General features: G+C 35.4%; 6 protein-coding genes across 6 annotated transcripts; 3 read left to right on the top strand and 3 right to left on the bottom strand.

Annotated features, from left to right (window-relative positions):
- Positions 1 to 1,347: 1,347 nt before the first annotated feature.
- Positions 1,348 to 7,919, bottom strand: LOC107467000 (DNA mismatch repair protein MSH3). Its single transcript, XM_016086000.3, has 13 exons — positions 6,832 to 7,919; positions 6,207 to 6,392; positions 5,733 to 5,897; positions 5,197 to 5,295; positions 4,849 to 5,091; positions 4,325 to 4,561; positions 4,100 to 4,231; positions 3,586 to 3,846; positions 3,433 to 3,504; positions 2,999 to 3,148; positions 2,216 to 2,686; positions 1,777 to 2,042; positions 1,348 to 1,612 (listed from the first exon to the last, which is right to left on the bottom strand). Exons 1-13 carry the CDS (start codon positions 7,798 to 7,800, stop codon positions 1,606 to 1,608), a joined length of 3,258 nt encoding a protein of 1,085 aa, XP_015941486.1. The 5' UTR covers positions 7,801 to 7,919; the 3' UTR covers positions 1,348 to 1,605.
- Positions 7,920 to 8,056: 137 nt separating this feature from the next.
- Positions 8,057 to 10,295, top strand: LOC107467002 (pre-mRNA cleavage factor Im 25 kDa subunit 2). The gene is made up of 7 exons (XM_016086004.2): positions 8,057 to 8,265; positions 8,352 to 8,397; positions 8,584 to 8,677; positions 8,752 to 8,825; positions 8,905 to 8,991; positions 9,087 to 9,197; positions 9,850 to 10,295. The coding sequence occupies exons 1-7, from the start codon at positions 8,135 to 8,137 to the stop codon at positions 9,919 to 9,921; spliced, it is 615 nt and encodes a 204-aa protein (XP_015941490.1). The 5' UTR covers positions 8,057 to 8,134; the 3' UTR covers positions 9,922 to 10,295.
- Positions 10,296 to 14,800: 4,505 nt separating this feature from the next.
- On the top strand, positions 14,801 to 16,472 carry LOC107467001 (transcription factor LAF1). Its single transcript, XM_016086002.3, has 3 exons — positions 14,801 to 14,971; positions 15,213 to 15,342; positions 15,750 to 16,472. Exons 1-3 carry the CDS (start codon positions 14,836 to 14,838, stop codon positions 16,381 to 16,383), a joined length of 900 nt encoding a protein of 299 aa, XP_015941488.1. The 5' UTR covers positions 14,801 to 14,835; the 3' UTR covers positions 16,384 to 16,472.
- A 345-nt stretch (positions 16,473 to 16,817) lies between these two features.
- Positions 16,818 to 19,221, bottom strand: LOC107467091 (25.3 kDa vesicle transport protein). Its single transcript, XM_016086128.3, has 5 exons — positions 18,860 to 19,221; positions 18,344 to 18,504; positions 17,958 to 18,101; positions 17,645 to 17,712; positions 16,818 to 17,388 (listed from the first exon to the last, which is right to left on the bottom strand). The coding sequence occupies exons 1-5, from the start codon at positions 19,048 to 19,050 to the stop codon at positions 17,281 to 17,283; spliced, it is 672 nt and encodes a 223-aa protein (XP_015941614.1). The 5' UTR covers positions 19,051 to 19,221; the 3' UTR covers positions 16,818 to 17,280.
- Positions 19,222 to 20,236: 1,015 nt separating this feature from the next.
- Positions 20,237 to 21,935, top strand: LOC107467089 (transcription factor MYB17). The gene is given in 3 exon segments (XM_016086126.3): positions 20,237 to 20,490; positions 20,873 to 21,002; positions 21,138 to 21,935. Coding segments are annotated over 3 exon segments (774 nt in total). The 5' UTR covers positions 20,237 to 20,357; the 3' UTR covers positions 21,649 to 21,935.
- Positions 21,936 to 22,218: 283 nt separating this feature from the next.
- Positions 22,219 to 23,487, bottom strand: LOC107467090 (remorin). Its single transcript, XM_016086127.3, has 5 exons — positions 23,118 to 23,487; positions 22,986 to 23,036; positions 22,831 to 22,918; positions 22,670 to 22,751; positions 22,219 to 22,550 (listed from the first exon to the last, which is right to left on the bottom strand). Exons 1-5 carry the CDS (start codon positions 23,230 to 23,232, stop codon positions 22,356 to 22,358), a joined length of 531 nt encoding a protein of 176 aa, XP_015941613.1. The 5' UTR covers positions 23,233 to 23,487; the 3' UTR covers positions 22,219 to 22,355.
- Between the last annotated feature and the right edge of the window lie 2,558 nt (positions 23,488 to 26,045).

Below are 26,045 nucleotides of genomic sequence, written 5' to 3'. Positions count from 1 at the left end.
AACGCACTGACCAGGGACTCATCCAGTCTGAACCATCTCTCGTTCAGCCTCACAAGATGGTATAAGCCGGCCATCTGCAAGTACAGAACATACCTCTGGTCCAGACGCATACTCTGCTGCCGTTGCATGTTCAAAATACATTGCTGGAGCTGCAAACAGAATGTACCAGAATATAAAAATCACTAACATCATTCACTAACAAAACCACTAACATCATTTACTAACAAAACCACTACTAACTTAGCAACGGTACATAATAACTACCATTCTAACACACCAAAGGTAAAAATATATATGAAAAAAATAACTTATTCACTTCTATTTTAAAAGAACAAGTTCGCACTAATCTCTTCATTGATAACACCAGCTATATGGGCTACTCCATCCAAACGATAAAGTTGGTCCGGATTATCCCCCATCGGCTAAATATTTTGCTCAAGCCTTTGTTGGAGTCGTACTAGGTCGTTTTCTCTGGGATTTAGTGGGGAATGAATTTAGAATAGTGGATCGAATGATGTTACTTCGAACTCTTTATATAGGGAAAATAGGGGGTAATTTGAAACAGCCTGTTTCGAATTACTTTGGGCACAAAATTCTGGACTAGTTCAAATGACACTGTTTCAAATTAGTGTGTGTAATTCGAATCACCCGAATTAGTGTGTGTAATTTGAATAAGGGTGACTCGAATTAGTGTGTGCTAGTGTGTGGGTGTAATTCGAATGACTCTAATTCGAACTATATAGAAAAGTGCTCCTAATAGAATCTTGTAACGTTTTTATTTTTGGTGAAATTGTGTAAAACCACCCTCTACTTGGTTTATATGCGTCATTCTTCCTTTTTTTTTGTTGATCCAAAATTTGTCACTTCTATGAAGATCAAACTTAATATTAAACCTCCCGAAAATATTTCTGATAAAAGTATCTGGATTTCATTTTTATTTTTAAAGTTATTTGTGTTAAAATTGAATTATACTCCCTTCAATTTGAATATCGAAGATTACCTTTTTTTAGAAAAAAAGTCTCTTCTATTAAAAATACAACTTTATAGACTCTTTCGAGTTTCCTTCTTTCATCAAATTTTACTATTTTTTACATTTTTCCCATTTATATCATTATCTATTATATATTAATCTCTTAATATTAATGAAACAAATTTTAATGTTTTATTTCATGGCATATTTTTTTCATATGTTAACAATATCTATTTTAGTTAGTAGCTTAGTTTTTACCTTTTACAAAACCAAGCCGCTTTTTGGATTAAGGACTACTATCCATGTTGTAGAGTTTAAACCTACACAAAATCATACCATTTAAAAAACTAATAAATAATAACACCGAAAATACCAAATCATCACTAAAGCTTTCCCTTTCATTGCCCAAATGAGTTATGAGTAGTGAGTACATCCATGTACGTAGCCGTAAATAAAATGAGTTCCCCCAATACCAAATATGACCACAACTGCAAAATATGCACAAGGCAGTGCAGGTAAATAAGCAAAAATGGGAAGGCCTAACTTAAAATGAAAGTGCACAAATTTTTGTGTAAATTGTTATATACAACATTGGAAGGGGCCTTCCGGATCCTGCTTCTGCATGTATCTGTTAATTAATGTCTGCCAAGAGAGGCAAGAAAAAGAAGGGGGAAAAACATCATGAGTCCAAAGGTCTAAAGTCTAAACAAAAAATTGTAGCCATGCAAGCCTCCTATTGTTAGTTAGCAATATGTGTTTTTGTCTAAATAAAATATGGAAAGGAAAAAGGAAAATGGATACTTAACCTGCCAATTAATTTCTTTGCAATTTTTCTGCTATGATCCAGAAGCTGAAAGCTTTTTGCATGGTCATCATCTAGAATTGCAGCTTTTAAGTTTGAATAGAGTTCCTTGTAAGCACTACCAAACTCTTGATGTGATTCCTGTTCTTGACCAATCACTATTGCATCCAACAACAGCTCCTTCACCGATCTACTATGTATTCTATTGTTCACTAGCTCTTCCAATTTGGAAGCCATGAAAATGCCACGAGTAATGCAATGTGGTGGTAACTGAAAAGCACGATGATTACGATTGTCAAATTGAACAATTTAATCATTATAAAAACTCAGTGGACAAACCAAGATGCCAAGGTAATCATCTAGTCCTAATCGTTGTCAGCAAATTAGCAATGACTGAACTAACTCGAAAGAGAAATGGCCAACTACTATATGTTTGAATTTACCTGTGCTAGCTGAGCCACCTTAAATCCGAAACTTCTCTCTGAAACACCAGGTACGAGCTTGTATAGATAAGTTATATTATCAAGATAAGAGTTTTTGTTTTTACTTGTATCATGATGTGAGGTTAGATGTGACACGTGATATGCTCCCACAGAGCCAGGGAATTCGGTTGTGAGGTCTGCAATCTTCGGATAATGAGTGACAAAGAGGACGATGCTTCGTTTTTGCTTCAGAAGATAGTGCAATGTCGCATAAGCAATGGCCATACCGTCATGTGTACTTGTACCTCTCCCAAGCTCATCAATGATAACCAGTGAATTTTCTGTGCAGTTATGAAGAATATTTGAAGTCTCAGACAGTTCTTCTAGGAAGGTGCTTCTCCCTTGCTGAATACTGTCAGAAGCACCCATCCTAGTGTAGATTCTGTCCAGGACATGCAGTTTTGCTGATGATGCTGGTACAAAGGAACCAACCTAGAGAGATCAGGGCATGTTTCAATAAAGCAACAGTCGTAAGGGACTAGTTGTCAAGGAAAAGCAGTGCGTTATATGTTTCACAACAGATTGTTATAGCATCTTTCCTCAAAAACGAGAATTACCCTTTTCATTAACATAATAAAGCATATCATCTGTTGCACAATTTCCATAGATGAGAAGTAGAAACCAAAATATTTGGAGAACAAGACATCCAAGATCTTATATAATCAAACAAGATAATGCATTCGACTGATGCATCAATGACAATAAATGAAACATAAGCAGTATATGATATTTATTCTGTTCTACCTGAGCCATTATAGCAATCAATGCCACCTGGCGAATATAGCAACTTTTCCCCCCCATATTGGGTCCAGTGACAATCTGGCAGTACTCTCTGTCAGCATGCAAGTTTGTATCATTTGGGACAAAGTTGTCTTGTAAGGTAGTCTGCAAAACCTGGTGAGAATGGTAGCAATAATGAGCCTCTAGTTACCATGGGAACTTCACATCTATGAGAGCTAGGTCATATCAGGTTAAAGTAATCAAGTGTTAAAAATGTAAAACAAAATGATGCGTTAAATGAACACTAGATTAATGCATGGAGGTAGGTAATTCCAACTAAATCTGCATTTATATATAATATACATAGCTGACAACCAATTGACATGATATAAATACCCATGTTGGCATGTAATGGCAGGCATCAAATTTGTATGATTTGCGAGTCATTAAATCCATACCGGATGCTGACCAGCACAAATTTGTATCTGAACAGGCTCACAATCATCTACAAACACTGGCCGAACATACCCCTGTAACAAAAAATAGAGAATTATAGTGCATACCACTTCATAAATATTTGGAGGCACCTTTAAAATTCTTGAAGAACCAACCTTATTTCTTGAAAGAATGGCAAGGGAATGGAGGCAGTCTAAAGCCGCCAGAGCTTGAACAGCAGCTTGGAACTCAGCATAATGTTTACTGAAATCCCTCAGAAAGCTATCCCAAGCAGTTCGGCAGGCAATAGTAAGCTCTTCTTTTGCTAAAGATACCTTGTCCAAAGCTGTCACCACTTCAGGAGGGTGATACCGAATTGTTTTCTTTGTATTATTAACCTTAACCCAGTTTGAAGGAACCTTAACATCAGTCTCCAACTGTAGCCAAAACAAATTTAGGGGTAATTAAAATTTATTCTTAACCAACCATTTATTCTTTCAAAACAAACTTTCTTTGAATCACTCCAAATTCATTAATTTGAGACACAGATTCGGAACACTACATATATCATTTTCTTCCTCTTTTTTTTTTTGGTGATAAAACAATACGTGCAACCATTACAAATTTGCAAACCATGGATGCTTACAAGGCAACAAACAAAAAAAGAATTCAAATGTTTCAAACTGTAACCTCTATCAAATGAGTAATTCCAGAAACACTCATGAATTCCAATTTCCGCATTCCAAGGCGCTTGCGATACAAGACGATCAATGAATTTAATTGTTCCTCTTCCATTTGAAAAGCTTTCCGAGCTCTAGTAACCTATTCATAGTAATAATATCAACAATTTCGTATTGAAGTGCAAAGTATAAAACGAATCCCAAAAGGAAGTAAATTAAAAGGAAAAAGGCAAACCTCTGGAAATTGTGCCTCAGATGCAATGATCAAATTTGTTAGATCGCCTTGATCAGCAGATTCTTTGTTTAAAGAAGACAACATTTTTGTAGCATTGCCAATAACACTGTCAGAGGAGGCAGTCAGAATCAGTCTTCTCAACAGATTAGAACGCAAATTATTGTTTTCCTCCTCGCATATGTTAAGTTGCTGAAGCTGTTTTCCAGCTGACAAAATAGCTTGAATAACTGCAACAAACTTTGGAAAGACAAAATGATTCAAGCAATCAATACCAACTATCTAGCAGATTAAGACCTTTTGAGTTCATTTATACCCATAAAATAGGATATACAGATAATCCAAATAGCTTTTAGAGGGATTATTGTTAAATTACACGATCTACAGAATATGCTCAGCTCTTTTTACTTTTCCCTCTCTATTGTAAACTGAGAATGCCAAAGAAATTATATAGGGGATGTAGACAAATGATTAAATGATAGAACATGATAAATAAATCAATGATCCATCAAGAAGTCATTTATCACCTCAACTGGCTTAGCAGTGCAATGGAATATTCTTGTAACCCCGCGTTGTAAATCAGGTGCTCGGCTCAGATTCGTCAAAACCAAAGAAACTATGTAAGCTAACTCGGGATGCACAATTGTTACATCAGAGTCTTCGTCATACTCTAGGCTCTTCATGCTACAAGAGCTCATGGACTCTGCAATTTCAGATACAGCATGAAGACGAGCAGAAATCATGGTCTGATCGCATAATGGGTGAGATACCTGTTTCATGAATAAGAACAATTAGATAAAGGTTTTTTTTAGCTGAAAGACAATCAAGAATTCAACATTCAACGGTGGTATATCAAAACTAGAAGCACCTCATACCCAATGCCTAAGAAGCCTGGAACCGAATATAGTAAGGGTGCGATTCATAATTTGCAGCAAGGACCCATTCTCAGATCCATCACTATTATTTTTTAAAATCTGAAATCACACAGAAACATCCATTAGCAACAAGTATACACAACAGAGTCCAAAATGGTATGAGAAATTAAAGCACACACAATAAGTTTTAGCTTACACAATAGCACAAGCAGAAAATGAAGTTCATAAAAAGTCTCTAAATGAATATTATGGGATCCTCCATGTAAAAGAGAAGAGCTATAAATGCGGAGGTCACTGAATAGCAAGAAGCCAGGATATTTTCTTGCATGATTTTATATGAATCTATGATAATTAAAAATTGAATCAAAGAAAATATGGACAGTTCAAATCTTGGTTAGATCAAATTTGATTAATAGAGCCAAGTTCTCAATGCACCACACATAAACATAGTTTGTTATCACAGTTCAAAACAAACAGGAAAAGAAAAAAGAAATCATCCAGCATGCCAGTAAAAATTATGCTCTAGATATAATTACCTCCAGTTGTTGAAGCGCATTGGCTGAAAAGGTCATTTCCATATTTCTTGAGAATGGCCTTAAAGAAAAACCTGAGCATACAATTCTTTCAAACCCAAATTCCTTTAAATGGTGAATTGTTAAGGCCAAAGATTGGACAGCCAAATCTGGCATGTTCATCACCTCCTATATAATTAAAGGCATAAAAAACATTAAAAAGGAGTCACCAATGCAAAGTGCAACAGCACTAAGTGTACAGCTACAATCTGCAAATTAAATCAGGTATGTGATTTTTATGGAAGTTCTGTTCTTTTCTCCCTTTTTTTAAAGGCTATAAAAAAAAAGCATGTGAGAATTCAGAACTGGTTGTATTTATAACAAACTGCAACCCACTAGATTTGATAATAAATTCTATTCCACTACCATATTCAAACTTCAGAATCACAACTGAGAAGTTGACCAAGAGAACAATGCCTAAACATCAGTATTTGGTACCTTAACTAATGGCTGATTAGTGTGCTCGGTCAAATCTTTGTTTTGCATTGAATCTGATGAACATCCTATACCCATGTTCTCATACAAGGTCAAGACTTCTGCAAGAGCACCTCCATCAGCGAAGCAATCTCGAGAGGTTCGCTCCACACGAACGTTTGAAGCAGGCCCAGCAAAAGCCAGCAATAACTAATAATAGAACGAGAACACACAAGTGAATCTTAGGGGTAGTAGAGAATCGATAGTGACTTGAATTTTTCTATGTGGATTGTTAAAAAGTAAATCACTTAGTGATGGTGAGGACTTTTCTTATAAGAATAATTGAATTGAGAAAATGATTTAAGTTAATTGAATGTGTATACTCTTTGCTTTAAAAATACAAAGAACAATAACTATCTTATGGATTCAGAAATAAGCTTTTTGACTAGGAGACCACTTTAATAATCCTCAAATGGTTAAATACTTAAATTTCTTTTGTTTTGTTTGAAAAGAGGAGCTTCCTAAGATTACCAGGGAGTGTGACAAGAATCAGAAAATTGTTTGGAGAACAGCATCTAATGATAACATCTTACACACATCAATTTCTTCTGAGTCAAGTAACACTCTTGCCAACAGATATAGAAACTACCTTCTCCGTTTGTTTGGAAAGAGGGTCCCCAAGAAGCAACTCAGCGGGAGATAAGTTCAACATCACAGCCTCAAGTGCACTCCTCAAGAAATTGTCATCGAATTCCCCATAAATAACATCCCCTGTTGATATCTCCACTGCAACAAATCCAATCCTCACATCAAAATTACCCTCCACCCCACACGCAGACCTCTCTCCCAAAATGCTCTTCTCCACCACACACATCAAGTAATTGCTCTCTGCCCCACACCCCTCTTCCCCTCCCCCCAAATCCGGTGCTGCCTCAAGTGTGGCCTTCGTGTACAATGCTGATAATCCCCTGCAAAATGGGCCTAGCCGGTTTGAACCATGAGCCTTAATAGCCGCTGTCTCAGTCTGCCTAACCACACCAACCTTATAGCCAGCACTCACAAGCCTCCTCACATGGACATTCAATCGAAAAGTTGGTATGCTAGCAGTTAAAAAGTTACGATCCATATGCGCATATATACCCAATACCCTGGCAGCATTTTCAGCATCTTGGCCGAAAAAACGGAACCTGTATCCAACCTCGATCATCAAAAGAACATCAGGGTACTTTCCTTTGAGCTCGGCCACTTGCTGCTCCAAAGGAGTGTACTTTAAGGGTTTGGCAGAAGAATGGGAAGGTGGCTCGGGCTCAGAAGGTTCTAGAAGTTTCTGGAGGAAGCGTTGATGGGTGGTGGGGTGGGGAAGAGGGTTATGGGTGTGAGGGGAGAGTTTGGGGAGCTTTGGTGGCTTGTTGGGGGAAATGATTTGAGAAGTAAGAAGCCGTTTGGATGGTGAGAAAGTGACGGTGGCGGAGATTTTGGGGGTTGGAGGATTGGGGCGAGAAGAGGAAGGAAGAGGAGAAGGAGGAGGTGAAGAAGGTGTTGGATCAGTTGTTGATGGAGAGGCTTTAGGTTTGGGAGCGAAAAAACGTGAAATGACTTGCTGCTTTTGTTTTCCCATGTTGGCGGTGGTGATTGTGGCGCCGCCGCACCGAGGCCGCAGTGGTAGGTAGCTTGTGGCGGTTTAGTTGAATTGGCGCGCTTGCAGAAATGGTTGGGAAGAAGTGCTGAAAGGAAGCGATGAATATAGCTCAAGAATTTGGTGTAAATGTTTTTGGCCAGGGAGGAATTTGGGCTAGCACTTAGCTGTGGCCCATGAAAATATATATAGTGCTCAAAAGCCCATTATGAAAGTCCAATAAAATAAAAAGTAGGAGGGTAGGAGTAGGCGGTGGTTCGAGCAAATTGAGGTTTCCAGTTTTGAAATCGTGGGCGATCTGAGCGAAGGAATAAAGATGGTGGTGGTTTCATCTCAGAACACGGTGGTTAACACCTACCCTCTCTCCAGCTACACTTTCGGCACCAAGGAGCCCAAGATGGAGAAGGACACCTCCGTCGCTGATCGTCTCGCTCGCATGAAAATCAAGTATCTCTCTCTCTCTCTCTCTCTCTCATATATACACCGACCCACCTGTTTTAGCGTTTTCTAACTCGGTTCACTCTTAACTTCAGCTATATGAAGGAAGGAATGAGGACCAGCGTCGAAGGAATTTTATTGGTATCTTTCAGCTTCTCATCTTTCATTTGATTTAACGTTTATGCTCATGAATCTGGAGAAGATATGGCTTAAATAATTCATTAAGTTCAGAATTGTATGCAGTCCTAATCCTAGGGCATAGTCTCTGTAATACAAGTAGTGGAGATTTTGTTTATCACTCTGCAGTAACATGCTTTGATTTTTCAGGTGCAAGAACACAATCATCCGCACATACTTCTTCTACAAATTGGAAATACCTTCTGCAAACTCCCAGGTGGTCGCCTCAAGCCAGGAGAGAATGGTAAAACCCTACTTCCCCATTCCTATATGATCTTTGATGATCCTAATTGATTGTGTCCCCTCTGATGTGTGTAGAAGTTGAAGGCTTGAAGAGAAAGTTGACTAGCAAACTCGGTGCTAATTCACCCACTCTTGTGCCTGACTGGCAGGTATTATTTACTCACCAAGTATGTGATTGTAATTATATTTGCTGTGGTTCATCTGTACTTTATCCTTGCAATCTTGCAGATAGGGGAGTGCGTGGCCAACTGGTGGAGGCCTAATTTTGAGACCATAATGTATCCATACTGCCCTCCTCACATAACAAAACCCAAGGTAAGTTGTGATTTTGTGAAGTTTGTATCAGGCAATAACATGCATTTTCTGCATCATAGGCATTGCTTACAATATCAATGAACTCTTGTATGCAGGAGTGCAAGAAGCTTTTCCTTGTTCACTTGTCTGAGCGCGAATACTTTGCAGTGCCCAAAAACCTAAAACTGCTAGCTGTTCCATTGTTTGAACTCTATGATAATGTTCAGGTATTGTAATTTAGTTTGATTCTTTTCTATCACCAGATTATTGAATTAAAAAAAAATGTTAACTTAGACCATAAAATCCAATGATGGAGAGGGTGGATGAATGAGTCATGACTGGGTGATACAGTTGGTGTCTAAATAGATACTATCTATTTTGGTGTGCACTGTGCAAATAACATAGCTCCATGACCCTTCTTATTACTTAGAGATTAGAGAATTAAAATGTTTGGTTGGTAATTGAACTATGTGATGCAAAACATGCCCATTATCTAAAACTGTTTCAAGTAACAGAATGGTGGAGTTTTATGTGGGAGAGATTTTTGGGATCATCTGAACTGTTCTTTTTTTCATATCATGACTGAGCATTATTCATTATCGGTACAGGGGTAAAAATAAAATGGACCGTTCATGGATGAACTCCATATGTGCTAGTGTATAACAGCTGCACGAAATTAAAAACCTTATTTTTACCTTTAACAATTTATATGCATGGAGCTTGTTCCATTACAGTATATCATGAAATTTTAATACCCTATACCCTTGTACCAAACACCTTTATTTTCTTTATCTTATTTTCCTAATTATACTTATCCGTCAAGATATGCTTATATATTTGTGCCATGTCTAACTACATTTATGGATCACTTGGTTGCAGAGATATGGACCAGTTATATCAACCATTCCTCAGCAGCTTTCCAGATTCCAGTTTAAAATGATCACTAATTAATCGTAAATTATGATAAACCATTTCTACAAAATTCTCTTCCATTTTTCTTACTTTAGTTTTTAGAACTAGGATCAAGTTAATGCATTATTATCACTGCATAGACTGGGTAGAATATTGAGTTAAGTGCACTTTCTGAAAATGGTAGATACTTGCGAGTTGTGACATGGATTTTATGTGTAAATTTAGTGGATTATGTTCTATCGTCCATGGATTGGTGTATTATCAAGCTTTAGATGAGATTTGACTTGTGTAGCGTGGAAGGTTCCCAAGGCCTAACCACGATGCTCCTTAATATCATCTATTAATGATAATGACTATGAACATATATTATCATGTATTGAACAAAGCAATTTCAATATCTGAAAATTCTCAAAGGTGGTTATTATATATAGACACCGCAGCAAACAAAATGTTACACGAGCGTAAAACACATCAACAAGATGTAAAACAAAAAAACAAAATAAAGTAGCATCAGTTTTCAATATTCTATGATGCATACTCCGAATAAAATTTGAACTAGAATGAAACTCGCGCATAGCGCGACGGTAAATTAATGATAGTATATAATAAATATTAAAATTGAATATATTTTGTAGAATTAAATTAAATATGTATAAATTAAAGTTAAATTTAAAATGTGTTTTGTTTAAAATAATTTATAATACAAAAGAATTGAATATTGGAGTTGTATAAAGTGACATTTTTATTTGGTGGTTTGATTTTTGTATTTGTTTTGCTTGATGGATTTAGTCTTCTTATGTAGCGCTTGTCTTCCTTTTTCTTTATTGGTTATTGTTAAAGTTGTTGCTTTCTTTTTTCTGTAGCCTGTAAAGACATATTCTTTATAAATTGTTGAGTTGTATGCATTTTCTATTGTTTTGTTTGTTCTATTTTTGTATGTATGTTCTTCTTGTGAAGATGTGTCTTGAATTTATATGATTTTCTTTCTCCTTAATATTTTGATGTGGATGCAATTTTTCAATGATATTTACAATAAAAAGAACAAAAATGTGTAGATTTTTTTTAAATAAGTTATTTTTAATAAGAATAATTAAAATAGTATAAAGTGAAATTACCTATTAATATTTTTTTTTGACCTACTCTGTCAGATAATGTCTCAATTGATGCAAATTCAAAACAGTGTTAGAAAATGTTCAATTTAAAAATACAATTAAAAATATAACAAATATGTTTGTTTTGTACTTTTTCTTCTAATATAATCATTTCTAAGAAAAGAAACTCTTCTTCATTTGTGGGTGTTAATGTTTTTCAAAGACGAATTACGTGAACTTTAATAAACCAATTATCTGTTTGTTTGGTGATATTGTCCAAAAAATTATGCTTCGTTGAGTAAGTTTGAGATGTTGTGTAGTGCGAAAATAATTTTTTTGTGCTAAATTTGATATTATTTGAAGAAGGGTTTTGCTAGGTAGACAATGACTTTTGTAGACAATGTGAATAATGAGTTCTAGAATTGACCCAATAGTGATAAGAGACTTATATAAGTAGTTCAAATAGTATGGAATTTAAATATTTGTAAAGTAAAATTTATTATGATTAATAAATTATTACGACATTTGTTATTATTATGACATTTGTAATATGTATGTTTATTACATTTGATGAGTTATTTATAGAAATTAATAAATTAATTATTGGGGTTATAAATTCATTATATTGTTTATAACGGTAAAATATAATAAATATAGGAATAGATTCTTGTAGCTTATAAATTTGGTTAGACACTATTAATGTCTAATTATTGTCATTAGTAATTTTACAGTCTAATTTACATATATTTCTATTACTTGTATTTTTTTTGTATATTTTATTTTTTTGTTGATTTAGAAATAATAGTTGATTTGACAAAAATTGAGTGATTGATTATAAAATTTTGTGAAGTAAATAATATTACTGACATGACATTAGTAGGAGAAGAAAAATATCTTAAAAATATCTTAAAAATAATGTGGATAAACTTATCTATTACTTTTATATATTAAGAATACATGAGCAACTGCCTTTTTTCTCAAAAAATTGTCGTAATGTTCGTTTAATAATAACAATTAGAAGAAAGAGTAGCAACTACCTTATTTTATATATTCAAATGTAGATGCAGCATATTCTGGCATCGCATCATATATTTGGTTTTACTGACTTTTTAATTCCCAGTAAACAAAGACTTCGTTTTCTTTTGTTTTTTTCTTTGGGCACAATTTTAGAACAATATTATCTGTTAGTAATTAATTATCAATAAGTTAGTTTCATTTTTAATAGAGAGCCTGCTGCAATTGGCTAGCCGGTTTATATATGGAATGGAGTAACATATAGTATTGCTTGAATAAAATAATATCAGTTAATAATGGCACAAAACAGGATCAAATAACATTATCATGGGGAAGACATGTAGTAGGTTAGGGGAGCATAAAAATATGTAGCAAGTCTACTCTTATACGCAATACCGAATCTGATTATTATTTCTAACCATTCTAAATATACTCTCCCAATGAAGTAAAAAGCAAATACAACTAAAAATCTAAAAAATCTTGAGTAAGTAATAAACTCTCATTCATCCAGTAATTAAGAAACTTTATACTAATTAATTTGTTTGAAAAAACATAATCGGCAGATCATAATTCTTCAACCCTTGCATAAGTAAGAAGATATCAATTCCATAAACTTCAAGTTTTCCAATATAAAAACGTCTTTTGAATTATTCACGCCTTCAATTCTGTTGGGTAATTTGGTTACAAGTCTTCAATAGATCACAATAGGTTTAGACTTACAAATTATTGTGATTACTATTTAATGTATGTTTATTATCTTATTAGTATAATTGAGAGGGCAATTAGAGAAGTCTACAATTATTATTACATAGTTACCTTCTCATCAATGTTATTACTTACTCATTTGACAAAATGATCAATTCATAGCTACTTAGAGGAGGCCAACATTCAACCATGCGTGACATCTTTTATCCCTTTGTACTCTCTATGTATCTATAATATAAATATAAAAAATAATAACATTGTTATAGTTTATATTAGTGAACCACATTGTCCAATTGTCAACAATAATTGTGATTGCTTGTTGATCTCAGCAATAATAATTCATTAATTATTGATTAAATAATATATCAAATTTGGAATAATATAATACAGACATACTCTGCACGCCCTTAGGAATTTCTTCAGAAAACGCTGTGCATTTGAATTGTCTCACTCTATATTATCATTGGTGAACCAAGTTGGATTCAATTCATTTTTCTTGGTCAATGGCTTGTTATGCTTTGGACACTTACCAACTTCAAGATATACATGGTGATTCATGGGACTCCACTTAAGGATTCTTTTTTTTTTTTAAAGAAATCAAATATTATCATCATCATCATCGTTCTTAGCTTGCACAATTCTCTTGATTAAGTAATTTTTTTGGTTGTCCACAATATCCGCCAGCCCAACAAATTAAGGACTAATTCGTCGCGGATCTGAACTCTATTTAAAGGTCTGCCGCTAGTCAATGATTATTGCATATACAAGGCAGGATTCAAACTCCTAAAACTTGTTTCAGTAAACTAGTGAGCTGACGACTCGGCCAAGCCAAGTTGGTTTGCCAACTAGATGCTAGTTTAAAGTAGTTTTGACCTTTTCTCTTAACATGCAGTTTGAGGCAAATACAGCTTTAGAGTTTAGTGATTCATTCACTTCACCATTAGTTTAGTCATCTTGATTATGTTTCTTTGTGCAACAACTGCATTGGCTCCTGCTCCCATTTATGTCATCATCAACTGCATACATCAGCCACTCAACAGGACAAAATCTGATTCCTTAGTTGCATTAATTTTCTCATAATAATTTCATGCCTGTGATATAAAATGAGGAAACTATAAAGAATTTTCCTTCTATATGTTTTAAACATTGTTTTTATTAGGACAGACAGTTGTTGACTTGAATGGTTACGTCGTTGGTTGGTAATAAGGGTTGGAACAAGTAATACAATTTTACAATATATTTTATTATATAGGGGTGCATATTGAAATACATTCTCAAGTTTTGATATTCTTTTTATAGATGATGATTTGTAAATAAACAAATAGTCTCCTCCTTGGTTCCATTCTCATTAATCATTATTACCTGCCACTTATTTAGTCTACCTCTGGCTAAAGAATAAAACGAAAGTTGCATAAGTTGGATTAATTTATATTGTAGGTGAACAATGAGGACTATTTTCATACATATTAGACAAAGCCTTTTTCACATAAAATAAGACTCTGATATTAGACACCACTTAGGTTTTTCATCATAGGGTCTATGAATATTATTTCTTTTTGTAAGTATTTGGCATATATAAAAATGTTGTATCGGTAATATGTATAAGGAAAGTAAATAAATAAATAAATTATATGTAACGTTTGGGAATTTGGTGCATGTGATGATCACATAGTATTTTTTATAGTAGAAACTCAGGTGCAGTTAACTTCATATGGAGTTGTTTTTCATCTTTCAACTTCACGTAAAATTAATTGCACCCGAATTTTCACCATTTTTTATGCTTGGAAGTTGGAAATATAAGCGAAACGGTATAGTAGTAATGCCTTAAAATTACGATCCAAATTTCTAGTTTTCTACCATCTTTTCCAAGTTGGCACATTTTAGGTCTGAAAGGGTGAATTCAAGTATGGTATAAGAGCACGTTTTCAACTCATGGGGCAGCACAAAAATTATTTTTTAATCAGAGATTCTTGGGTTATACATCTATTTTCTTATTTCAAAGCTTTTCTATCTATAGGTTATGAAAAAATGCACAGGAATGAATTGTTTAATTTCTGTTATATATATATGAGACTAGTCATTCATTATTTCCTTGTCATTGGCAAATATTCTTCCTTGTAGTCCCTATCAGGAAAATCAAAAGATGGGGTTGCAGCCACTGGAAAAAGCAAAACCAAAATACAAGAAGGGTTTATGGTCACCAGAAGAGGACAATAAGCTCAAAAACCACATTGTAAAGCATGGTCATGGCTGCTGGAGTTCTGTTCCTATTAAGGCAGGTTGGTCTTTATTATCATGTTGCATTATTATTATCTGTATGGAACAACTTTGGTTTTCTTGAAGAAAAGTTTCTCCTCAGAAGAAACTATGACTAAACAACTTTTGTTAACTCACAATGGACTTCTCTAGCATTTAACACCATTCATGAAATTTGATATTAGAAATAATTAAGTTTCTTTTTCTGATTGGAATCAATTGTAGCTTCCCTTGTAATCAAGAAACAATTACATGTGCCTACAGGTTTACAAAGGAATGGAAAAAGTTGCAGACTGAGGTGGATTAACTATCTAAGGCCAGGATTGAAGAGGGGCTTGTTCAGCAAACAAGAGGAGGAGACAATCCTCACCCTTCACCAGATTCTAGGCAACAAGTAAGTAAAACAGTAAAAATATTCTGATCTTTTGTTTTCCAAGTCATTAATAAATCTTCAATTTACCTGTACATTTGAAGAAGCAATTTAAGATATTGATATAGACGTGTCAGCAAAGGAGTAAATTTTAATTATTGTATTTTAATTGGTGCAAGGAAAGGTATTTAATTCTGTTTTATAAACTAGACCCTGGCCCTATAATATAAACAAAGAATAAAATGAAGTTGAAAAACTGATAGATGTGTCAATTGTCAAACCATGATCATGGCAGCCACATTTTAAAGCTTGGATAACAAAATACTTTTCTACACCAAGTTCCAATTTATTAAATTATAGTTATCTTACTCTTTAGTCCAACCAATTATTATCACACATATCATAACCAAGAGTAACTTAAATTTGAGCAGGTGGTCTCAGATAGCACAAAATTTGCCGGGAAGAACTGACAATGAGATAAAGAACTATTGGCATTCATATTTGAAAAAGAGAGTGATGTCCAATGCTAAGGAAATGGAATCTCATGAACAAGTTCAGTATGCTACCTCAAGCTCAGAAACCATGGATTCTTCTTCACATGCTGTCCAGAATCTTGCAACACAAGGCACACAAAATACCTACAGCTTCACCAATGAGGCTTGTCAAAGCTCCCCCATACCAAAACTTCTATTTGCTGAGTGGCTTACACTTGATCATGTGCAATGTGGTGGCAACTCTGCTAATTCATATGATGAATCTTTGGCTTTGAAGGATGGATTTGACAGTCAAATTTCGTCTTTTCAAGAATCTGCTACAGTACATGATGCTATGTCACAAGGACCCTTTGGAGGAGATTATCGTAATAATAGTCTAGCTCGTCTAGCTCATAGTTCAGCCGAAGAGATGTTCAATTCACAGCTAAAGTTTGGAACAACAATGGTAGAAAATGGATTCATCCAATGTATACCTGGGGTTGATTTTAGTGCCAATTTCAACATGAGCAATGATACGATGTATATCTATGATAATAGCATTATTTCCACGGCAGCTCAAAATGGAATGTAAAAGGAATATATAGTTCATGTTTTTCCACACTGAGAGAAGACAGAAAACAGAATACAACCATATAAAAAGGAGTTTGGTGTTGCATTGTATTAAGAGAATTGATTGATTCAGATATTTAAGTTCTGTCTCTTTACATGTGAAATATTACAATCTAAATGCAAATTTATTGGCTTATAGAATAAACAGTGCTAATAAGTAACAAGACTCGAATAATGATCGTTTCATCAACATAGAAGAAAGAAAAGTAATGCTTCTGAGCTAATAGTCATGTGTTATGAAGTAATAAATGGTATATTAATGAAAATCTACTTATATAAATCAAATGTGAATCCTTTTATCAATTGTCTGCTCAGTAGTCAAATGATTTGGTTGCAATTAACCTTCAGCTTGCTACAAGGTCATTGTGATAGATATGGACATGAATGCAGTAAAAGGTTTCCCTTTGAAAAGATACTTGTTCAATTGACTTTCAACAAATTGGAAGGAAGTTCAGATTAAAATATGTTAGCACAAGTTTCATTCAGCGCATTATAGGGGATACATAGGATAGGAGCATAGCTTTCAAACCCTTTTTCTATGCCTTCACATTCCTAGAAGTAAAATCACATACATTACTTATACATCCGCGTGCTTCATTTAAAATGAATGATATCACTTTCAACTAGAAGTCTAGAATGCAGAAACTCCATGACCAATCAGGGTTGTTCTTCCTCTTTCACTTTCTCTGATTTTCATTGGTTAGTTGCTGAGAAAGGAAATGTAGTGTAGTGGACCACATACTAGTATCATTTCTTTCCAAAATCCAGGTTGTAACATACATTTAAGTCCTTCCAAATTCCAATATTGAATTTATATCACATGAAACCATCATCTTTAAACTTGATCCGAGGAGACTTGTCACCAACTCGTAACAATATAGTCGTCTGTGAGGACTAAAATAGCCCATAGAAGGGTCATTGAAGTGATAACAGTGATCATTATAGGTACCCATTTCAGTGCAATTACCTGTGTCCCAAAAGAATGAAAATTCACCAATTAACTGCTAACTATAGTATCTCTTTTTCCTTGCCTTGAAAATGGGGTAAAGAAAACTAAGAGTATATAAGTTTAGCCTATTTTTAAGGCTACAACATTAAGATAAATTCTTAGGTACTCCTATGTCACATGTATTATGTGTTCAACCATAAAAAAGTGTGTTAAGATTTTATTTTCCATGAGCACCTAACAATCTTGCAAGATTATTGTGTGTTATAACTTATACCTCTAAGCATGGTGAACACCATATTGAAGATGCAGGTTGAGGAGTGACTTGTGACCTTTCCAATGTTTCTGTCAGTGTCATAAAAATTAATGCCACGTTACCAAAACAAATTGTATAAGAACATTGTTACATGTACATTTCTTTTGTGCACACTTTATATTCACCTTACCATGTTTTATCAAAGAAGTGTAATTAATAATTTCTCAAGTTGATTCTAACTTTGTTCTTGATTCTTTGTGCTAATAAGCATACAAAAGCTACAATATTAACAGTTGGGGATAGATAAAAAAAACACAATTGTTACACTTATCACCTGAATTTCTCCTCCTTTCTAAGATGTTGGACATGTCTTCAGTAATAATATCTAAATCTTGTTTCCTGTTAGCATTAAGTTTTGATAGGTTGGCCTGAGTTCTTGTGTCAATATATTGTCTGCTAAAGTTAGCAATTATACCATCTGCCCAAGGAATTGTGATTGGTTTGGCAAGGAAAATATGGTGGACAAAAATTTCAAACTAAGTTGTAATAAGACGAAGGAAAAAAAAAAAAACACTACAAGCTCTTATAAAATTAAAATTTGTAATGTATTTATTACTCCTTGTAAGTAAATAATTTTATTCAGTTTCTCCCTTAAGAAATAGCAAGTGATTGACAGTTATATCCTTGTAGCAGACTAATGTAATGATTGAGGGAAATTACCGAATTTGACAAAGGTGTATGGCCTTGTGATATTGTCTATGAGAGTTTTATTAAACTTGTCAAACTCCTTTTGTAGATCTTGTAGGTAATGGAAAGCCAGTTTTCTTGGGTATGAAGAGTCACATAACACAATGAAAACAACTCCATTCTCCACCAAGCAACTTAATATACCAAAACAGTAGAGTAACTAGTCAACTTTTTTTTGTACTACATACTACTTTTTACAAATACAAATCATGGGAAAGAAAAGGACAAGTTTCTGTTATGACTCTATGATCTATGTGTGATTGTGAAATTTTAATAGACTTAACAAAATTAACAAAATTCCCTCATATTTCTCTTAATATGGTATGTTATAAAGTCTAAAGGACAAGTAGTTAAAGAATATGATCATGGCATTGGCATAACAAAAAATTGAAGGAAGAAAGAGAACAACTTCAGCAATAGGAGAACTAAAACTGAATTTGAAAGAAAATAAAATAAAAGTAAAGTATGTATATGTTGGATGAAGGATACTTGAAGGAGCAATGATCTACTGGAATTGTGAACTTGGAAGCCATGAAAGCCCCTCTTGAAATTTCTTGGAGAATAAATTCAGCTTGTTGCCTGTAACATGAAACATAGCAATTCTCTTCATTCATATATCTCACTCTTTGTGCTAGGGGTAACCCATCCCTTGCCCTTCCAACTATAGTTATCTTAACCATCTCTTAGGAACTGGAATTAAATGAAACCTGTCTCTTACAATTTCCTTCTAATATAAAGTGAATTTCAACAAGTTAGATAGAATTTATAATGTGAGATGTAGGAAATATGAAAGTAGCTAGGGAACTTAGAAAAGAAGTTATTCCAAGTGTGTCCATTAAAGGAAGTAAGAACCATTATGGATAGAGAGAAAGACAATGAGGGTGGCAAGAGATTTATTATTATAAAAATCAAAGATAAGATAAATCCTCCCTTTCTAGTTTCTACACACAAAGACGAATATTCATTTTCCTTCTGTGACTCTTGTAAGTCTCTTATGTTACATAATACATTACTTGTAGCGGTAGATATAACTGTTTTTTCAAACTAATAATCTCATGTTACGTAATGTAATGATGAAAAGCAAATGAATGAAAGTTTGACTGAGATGGAGGGGTAATAAATGCAGGTCCTCAATAACACCTTAGAAGTCTTTTCTGGCTATGTGTGGTCTTTTCTGGCTGTCAGTGCCTCCTTAGAAGTCTTGCTTCTCCATTCAAGTGTAGCAGGAAGAGAAGGGACCCTTCAAATTCAAATCAAACCAAGCATATTACAGTAACTTGGTTTTACACACTGAGTCTTGAGTCTTGAGACCTCTTTTATTTTACCGTCAATTAATGCTGGCTGTGTCTTTGGGGAGAGTGCTATTTATTTCTCAACACTCCAATCAATCAATCAATCACTCTTCAATCTTCATTTCACATTCTTGTGATGTGTATCTTCTTGCTTTTTATTGCTGTCCTTCAAAAACCACACCTCATTGCCATGCATTCAATGTGATGCTATCCTGTTCAAACATTCATCTTTATAACTAAGTAACTGGATGCGTAAGAAAAATGAAGTTACTCATGCATTTATTACTTTGGAAAATTAAAACTTTTAACTCTTCAATACAAAATTTTAGAGCTTTCCTAAGGCCCATGAAAAGTACTCTTTAATGATCCAAAAATAGAATGTTTTGAATAAAGAAAATAAAAAAAAAGTTGTAACCTTTCCACCTATGAATTATGACTCTCTCTTTAAGAAATGCTATCCCCTGCATTTATGAATTATGACCCTCTCTCTCTCTCTCTTATTATAGTACTTGGGTTTCCCACTGCAACACTCCTTCTTCTCTTCTCTTTATCCCACAGAGATAAAAGCTAGTTTGATGTGTAGAACTTGAGAAGCTTCTCACTCACTCCTGTTTGATAAAAACACAACTAAAAGGGAGCTAGAAAAGTGGTGTTGTTGCATGGGCATGAGTTTGAGTTTATGATTTTTTGTGGAGATGGGAAAAGCACCGTGTTGTGACAAACATGGAGTGAAGAGGGGATCTTGGACACCTGAAGAAGATGAGGCTTTAGTTGAGCATATCAAGAAGCATGGAGAAGGAAGTTGGCGCACTCTCCCCAAACATGCAGGTACAGCTTCAACTCTTCTCTTTCTCTTTCTTACTTTCTAGCAGCTTTTCAAGCTACATAACTAGACCTTGCAGTTTCTACTTTTTCAAATGCTCCCAGATTGTTCTTGAAGAAGCTCCAATCACAATGTTGTGCTCTTTTCCTAATGAAGAAACAAAACCTGATTGTTGCTTTTTCATGTGTTACCCGAATTTCCTCTTACAACACACTACTTTGTTTTGAAAGAAAGATGTAGGAATAACTCACTGAGATGAACTTAATTAATTAATGTATGCTTAACAAGATGTGTAAATCCAAATATCTGTATATCTCTACTGTTTAATCTGTCATTGTCAATTTTATGGTACATTTTTTTCTTATCATCAAAGTTGGTTGCAAGTAGGACTACAGCGATGTGGAAAAAGTTGTAGGCTGAGGTGGATTAATTATCTACGACCTGGCATTAAGCGTGGCCCATTTACCTCTGAAGAAGAGACTAATATCATTCAACTTCATGCCTTGCTTGGCAACAGGTATATTAATTAGTTATACATACTCTCTTGTCCAATTCCTAAAGTAAAATATGATGTATTTAATGCCTTTGTTTGTACTTCAAGTATTAAATTTACACATGTATGTAACAAGTGTATTGTATTCTATTCTATTAGGTGGGCTGCTATAGCTTCTCAACTGCCAGGAAGAACAGACAATGAGATCAAGAACTATTGGAACACCCATCTAAAGAAAAATCTTCATCACCACTCCGGAGGGACTACACAACCTTGTCTCAGCCCTCATGCAGGGATTGTCAAGTCGGAATCTCCTTCGACTCGGCACATGGTACAATGGGAAAGTGCTAGAGTTGAGGCTGAGGCAAGGTTGTCAATGGAATCCTCATTGAACAATTCATGGTCACCAGCTAAAGCTTGCCCTGATTACTTTCTTAGATTATGGAATTCCGAGGTTGGAGAGTAACAAATAAGTAGCTGCAAACCAAAGCTTGAATATGACACAGGTGGATCAGATTCCGGCAACTATGAGTACCTTGATACTTCTGATTCCGCATTCAAACAATATCTGGATATGCCTGATGAAGATATAGAATTCTTGGACCACACTGACAGTTTCCTGAACCCTCCTGATGATGATGAGGAGGAGGAGGATGATAGATGTGACTAAGATGTTTCTAACTATATATATTATGATAGGAAATTTTTGTTTGCCTTATTGATATCTTGGTACTTTTGTAAATGCAGCCACCATTTAAGTAGTTAGAAACTGGTCCATGTTTGTTTTGTTTAGTTATTATATTGCTGTATGGTTTGGTGAGGTAAAAGGGGTGGATAGAGGAATAGTTACTACTTGCCAGAGTTCTAGTTAAACTACAACATTGACATATTTAATAGTTAATGATATTGTTCATGTTCGTGATTGGTCCCTTGAGAATTTTTTGACATGCCAATAACTAGCAATTACCTGCAACTTGAGCTTCATATCATCAAACAAAAAGGTTAAACCCTCTGCTATGGTTGCTGAGACATGATGACAGTTATGCAGGAAACTAAGAACAAAATAATTTAATTTTATTCCTCTTCACATATGATCTTAGAAGTACTTTTCAACTGGTTGTTGCTAAATCCATTTGTCAATAGCAGCACTACCAGAACCAAGTTGTTCAATAAGACAAAGGCGTTAATTGGGTATGTGTGACCTAATGCTACAAGAAACTTATCCAAATTAAATTATTCAATTTCTTTATTGACAAAGTAATGTTATATACATGTCAACATATCACTATGCCCACATCACAATAAATACATGAGCTAAAAAATCAGCCCAGAACACACACATACTAACATTTGAATCAAGCTTGGAAGATTGTAGAGTTAGAAACAACCAAAGATTTTCTTTGGAGCTGTTTCAGTTGCTCTATACTTTGCAGCTGTCTCCTCTGCCTTGAGGATATCTTCCCCTTTCTTGGCCTCAGTGAATGCCCTCTTCTCTTCAGCTTCCCTGTGAATTGCTGCTATTTTGTTTCTCAATTTCTCTGCATGTTCTGCCTTTTTCTTCTCCAGTTGTTGCTACTCAAATACATCCCAAAAGTCATGGTTAATATTTTGAGATGACAAATCAAATCAAATGTTGGCAAGTGTTAACTATACAGTGTTATAGTAACTAATGAAATGAAATACATGCTTACATGAATCTTTTTCAGTTCAGCCTCCGTGGAAGCTATTTTACTCTTCTCCCATGATGAAACGCATGAAAGCTTCTTCTGAGTTCTGCGAAACAAATTGATCCAAAATCAGCAATAAATAGCTTGTTAGTTAATATGAAGAATGACATATCTTTAGTTCTTACTTGTTCTCTGTTCTTGATTTCTCACTTTCTTCCCAGGCTTTGATCAATGACATCCTCTTCTCTGTTGCAACTCTTGCAAGCACAGCATCTGAATACAATCTCAGCATATGAAAAGAAATCCACATAAAAATGGAATTCGAGATTCATCCACATACCTCTGTTGATAGATCCCTCAGAGGGTTTCTCTTCAGCACCTTCCTCAGTCTCTGCCAGTAAAGAATGCTAATTGCTAAATTGCTACTAAAACTTAACTTATAAAACAAGATGAAGAGGTAGTAGTGTCATACTCTCAACTATGGCAAGAGCTTTGGATTCATCATCATGCTTGTTATCTGGAGGAGGTAGTTGTGGAATTACAGATTTCTCCTCGTCCACCTTATTGGGTTGCTCCTCTTCTGTCATCTTTTAATTATATCTTATTATGCAGAAAGATATAACAAGAAGAGATTCAGGATTCTGATATGAGATATAATAGAAAGAGTATTGAGGGACAAGGTTGGTTATGGTTGGAGGAAGGTAACTTTTAACTAACTTAGCTTGGTGGGTGTGGTGGGTATGTGGAGAGTGATAGGGACTAGGGAGATACCACTGTTGCTTAAATTCATATCACCATATCAATTCAAAATTTATATGATGATTACCTTAATTAAATTTAAGGCCATACTTGTTGCAACCACTTTATGAGTAATGGTTTCGTGCTCAAGAAAAGTAATGCCATTATTAGAAGCAATGACGCTCTTTATAGTACAACATTAAACCAGTCTTCCAAATTGGATATTTTGTTATGGAATTTCAAAGCCTCGGTGATTATGCTCTTAAAAGTTGGTATTAAAAGGTGGAGTTTAGAGTAATGAGCAACTGGGCAAGTATACCATTTGGTAGAGAATCATTAGAATCAATTTAGATCAATTAGTATCGTTTATATTTATATAGCATATCTGTATATTAATTATAGGATTCTATACTTTTATTACTTTGATTCATTTAGCACCTATAAATACTCCTTTATATTGTACTTTTGATCAGATCGAAATATACACAAAACACTTTCTTTAATTTGGTCTCTTGTTTTTAACATGGTATCAAGAACTTAGGGTAATTTTTTTTCAGAAATAATTGCTTTCTAGCTCTTTTTTTTGTTACTTCCAGCAGTATTTTGCCCTCACCTTTCGAGTCTCTTTCGACTTTTTGGTTCGTCACCGCCGCCACCCTCGCCTTCTCCTTGTTGCAAGCTTTCCAACGCCACCGGAATCATCGTCGGAAGACGCCGGACGCACCGCCCAAAGTTGCCTGTCCGCGTTCAGCCGTTCTCCTTCCAGACGCCTCCAGCGCCGTTGGATCAGCTCCTCAGATCCATGGCTCCGCTTCTGCCACGTGTCACACCGTTGTTCTCCCGACCCGATATTGACCCGCGCTCCCGACCCACTCCGTTCCTCTGCCCGCGTGGCACCCCGCCCCGTCAGTCCTGACATGTCCTGCTCGTCCAATCTCGTAGCGCCACGTGTTCCTTCTTGCTGACGTGGCAGCTGACGTGTCCTCTGACGTGGCAATCGACGTGGTAGACAGTGGGACCCTCCCTAAGGTTTTTTGGTGAGCTCTTTCCGATTATGCACTCCGATTTCTCGTTTTCTGCTCCGAAATTGCCGTTTTCTCTCATCTCTTTGATCTTTGTGACTACTATCATGGAAAAGCTAGATGTTTTGCTTCCACTAACAGAAAGGGTAAATTCTGTCGAAACTGTAACCGTTCTGGGTACCTCTTCCCCGACTGCCCTTCTGTTGAATGTCGCACATGCCACCAGAAAGGTCATATTAGCTACTGTTCCGAGGGTTACCTGAAACTGTAGGTCGATCTCGGATGAGATCTTCTGTGCTAGTCGGAACGGTTGTATCCGATTTGTTGGACTTGATGGTGGTGCTGATTCCTTCGTCCCCGGAGGGTGGGGGGTACCTGCAAGGGACTCCGATGCTTAAGTTAGCAAGGGTATTAAGCAGGTATTGAGTAGAATCAGAGTATGAGTTATACCTGGGCGCTCCAGTGTATTTATAATGGTGTAGAAAGACCTTCCTTAGATAAGATAAGTTAGTTATCTTATCTTATCTTTATCTTCGAGCGAGGTCATCTTATCTTTAAGGGAACCGCCTTTATCTCTATAGGCTTGGGCTGTCCTTGGATTCGGGTCGTGTTCCTCTGTTTGGGCCCTTTATTGGGCTTTCCTGGTAGTTTTGGCCAAGCTCTTTGAGAAGAGGTCAGATTGTCCTGACCTGAATAGATCGGTCGCTTTGTCGATAGAACATCCCGGGTCGGACAGCTCGACCCAGGGTATGAATAGTGCCCCTGCTCGAGCTCGGTCTTCCTTTTGAGGTCGAGTCTTTAGTCTTAGGACTTCGATCCTTTCTCAGGTGAAACTGAACTCGAGCATTTTGTTGATTCCTTTTTGTAGAGTTCTCCTTGAATGCGGAACGTTTCTGTTTCTTTAAAAGCGTGCGCCTTTGCATTTAGCGCTCTAGCTTTGGAAACGTGCGAGGGTTTTAACACCTTCATTAATGGGCTTTTAATGCCCCATTTTTCTTGGTTCTTTTATTTGAATTTTGTATCCAATAGACGATTTTTCTTTTCCTGTAACTTCTCCTCTTTTTCGCTGCTTTATCTTGTATTCTTGTTTTTTCTCTATGATGCTTTGGTATTTGCTCGGTGCTTCCGCTTCGTGGTCGATTCTTCGCTGCTCCTTTTCAAAGCTTTCTTTCTTCTTCCAGGTTAGTTTTCACTTTCTCTTCACTGTTTATTTCTGCTGCTTCATTTTTTATTTTTTTATGACGCTCTGATTTTGTATGTTTTGGAAAGCTTGAACCTTTTTCTTGTTTTTGTGCTTGCTTTATTGCTGTGACATCTGTTTTCTGATCTTCTTTCGTTCTTATGTATGTTTTGAGTGATTTTCCTGGTTTTGGCTTCTTTTTAGGGCTTTGTGTGTTTGTCATTGATTTTCGTACTGCTGTTTTAAAAAAGGTTGCTCCTTTGATAACTTTGTTTGCTCCATTAATGATTTTGTTTTTGTTGATGACTTTTCCTTGACTTTCGCCTTTTTCTCCTCGGGATGTTGTTTGCTTGGGGGAGAATTTTATTTTTGTAGCATTTTTCTGAAACCTTACTCTGTCATTGCCTCCAAATGATACCCCTGGACCTCGTTGTGCGTCTTGGGTGTTTTCCTTTTTTGT

Source organism: Arachis duranensis, chromosome 9 (genome assembly GCF_000817695.3).
Source record: "Arachis duranensis cultivar V14167 chromosome 9, aradu.V14167.gnm2.J7QH, whole genome shotgun sequence".
Lineage (NCBI taxonomy): Eukaryota > Viridiplantae > Streptophyta > Magnoliopsida > Fabales > Fabaceae > Arachis > Arachis duranensis.
This window is presented reverse-complemented; position numbering and strand designations above follow the sequence as displayed.

What these genes read in the sequence shown, in the direction of transcription:
- LOC107467090 (XM_016086127.3), bottom strand. Translation starts at nt 23,232, where the DNA reads ATGACAGAAGAGGAGCAACCCAATAAGGTGGACGAGGAGAAATCTGTA. An exon ending in AGCTCTTGCCATAGTTGAGA is followed by an intron (nt 23,037 to 23,117) that starts GTATGACACTAC and finishes CTTTACTGGCAG; the next exon opens with AGACTGAGGAAGGTGCTGAA. An exon ending in CTGAACTGAAAAAGATTCAT is followed by an intron (nt 22,551 to 22,669) that starts GTAAGCATGTAT and finishes GTATTTGAGTAG; the next exon opens with CAACAACTGGAGAAGAAAAA.
- LOC107467002 (XM_016086004.2), top strand. Translation starts at nt 8,135, where the DNA reads ATGGTGGTGGTTTCATCTCAGAACACGGTGGTTAACACCTACCCTCTC. An exon ending in CTCTTGTGCCTGACTGGCAG is followed by an intron (nt 8,826 to 8,904) that starts GTATTATTTACT and finishes GCAATCTTGCAG; the next exon opens with ATAGGGGAGTGCGTGGCCAA. An exon ending in AACTCTATGATAATGTTCAG is followed by an intron (nt 9,198 to 9,849) that starts GTATTGTAATTT and finishes ACTTGGTTGCAG; the next exon opens with AGATATGGACCAGTTATATC.
- LOC107467001 (XM_016086002.3), top strand. Translation starts at nt 14,836, where the DNA reads ATGGGGTTGCAGCCACTGGAAAAAGCAAAACCAAAATACAAGAAGGGT. An exon ending in TTCTGTTCCTATTAAGGCAG is followed by an intron (nt 14,972 to 15,212) that starts GTTGGTCTTTAT and finishes ATGTGCCTACAG; the next exon opens with GTTTACAAAGGAATGGAAAA. An exon ending in CACCAGATTCTAGGCAACAA is followed by an intron (nt 15,343 to 15,749) that starts GTAAGTAAAACA and finishes AAATTTGAGCAG; the next exon opens with GTGGTCTCAGATAGCACAAA.
- LOC107467091 (XM_016086128.3), bottom strand. Translation starts at nt 19,050, where the DNA reads ATGGTTAAGATAACTATAGTTGGAAGGGCAAGGGATGGGTTACCCCTA. An exon ending in GTAGATCATTGCTCCTTCAA is followed by an intron (nt 18,505 to 18,859) that starts GTATCCTTCATC and finishes TGGTATATTAAG; the next exon opens with TTGCTTGGTGGAGAATGGAG. An exon ending in AGAAAGGAGGAGAAATTCAG is followed by an intron (nt 17,713 to 17,957) that starts GTGATAAGTGTA and finishes TGACACTGACAG; the next exon opens with AAACATTGGAAAGGTCACAA.
- LOC107467000 (XM_016086000.3), bottom strand. Translation starts at nt 7,800, where the DNA reads ATGGGAAAACAAAAGCAGCAAGTCATTTCACGTTTTTTCGCTCCCAAA. An exon ending in CCAGGCTTCTTAGGCATTGG is followed by an intron (nt 5,092 to 5,196) that starts GTATGAGGTGCT and finishes TTCATGAAACAG; the next exon opens with GTATCTCACCCATTATGCGA. An exon ending in TGATTGCTATAATGGCTCAG is followed by an intron (nt 2,687 to 2,998) that starts GTAGAACAGAAT and finishes TGATCTCTCTAG; the next exon opens with GTTGGTTCCTTTGTACCAGC.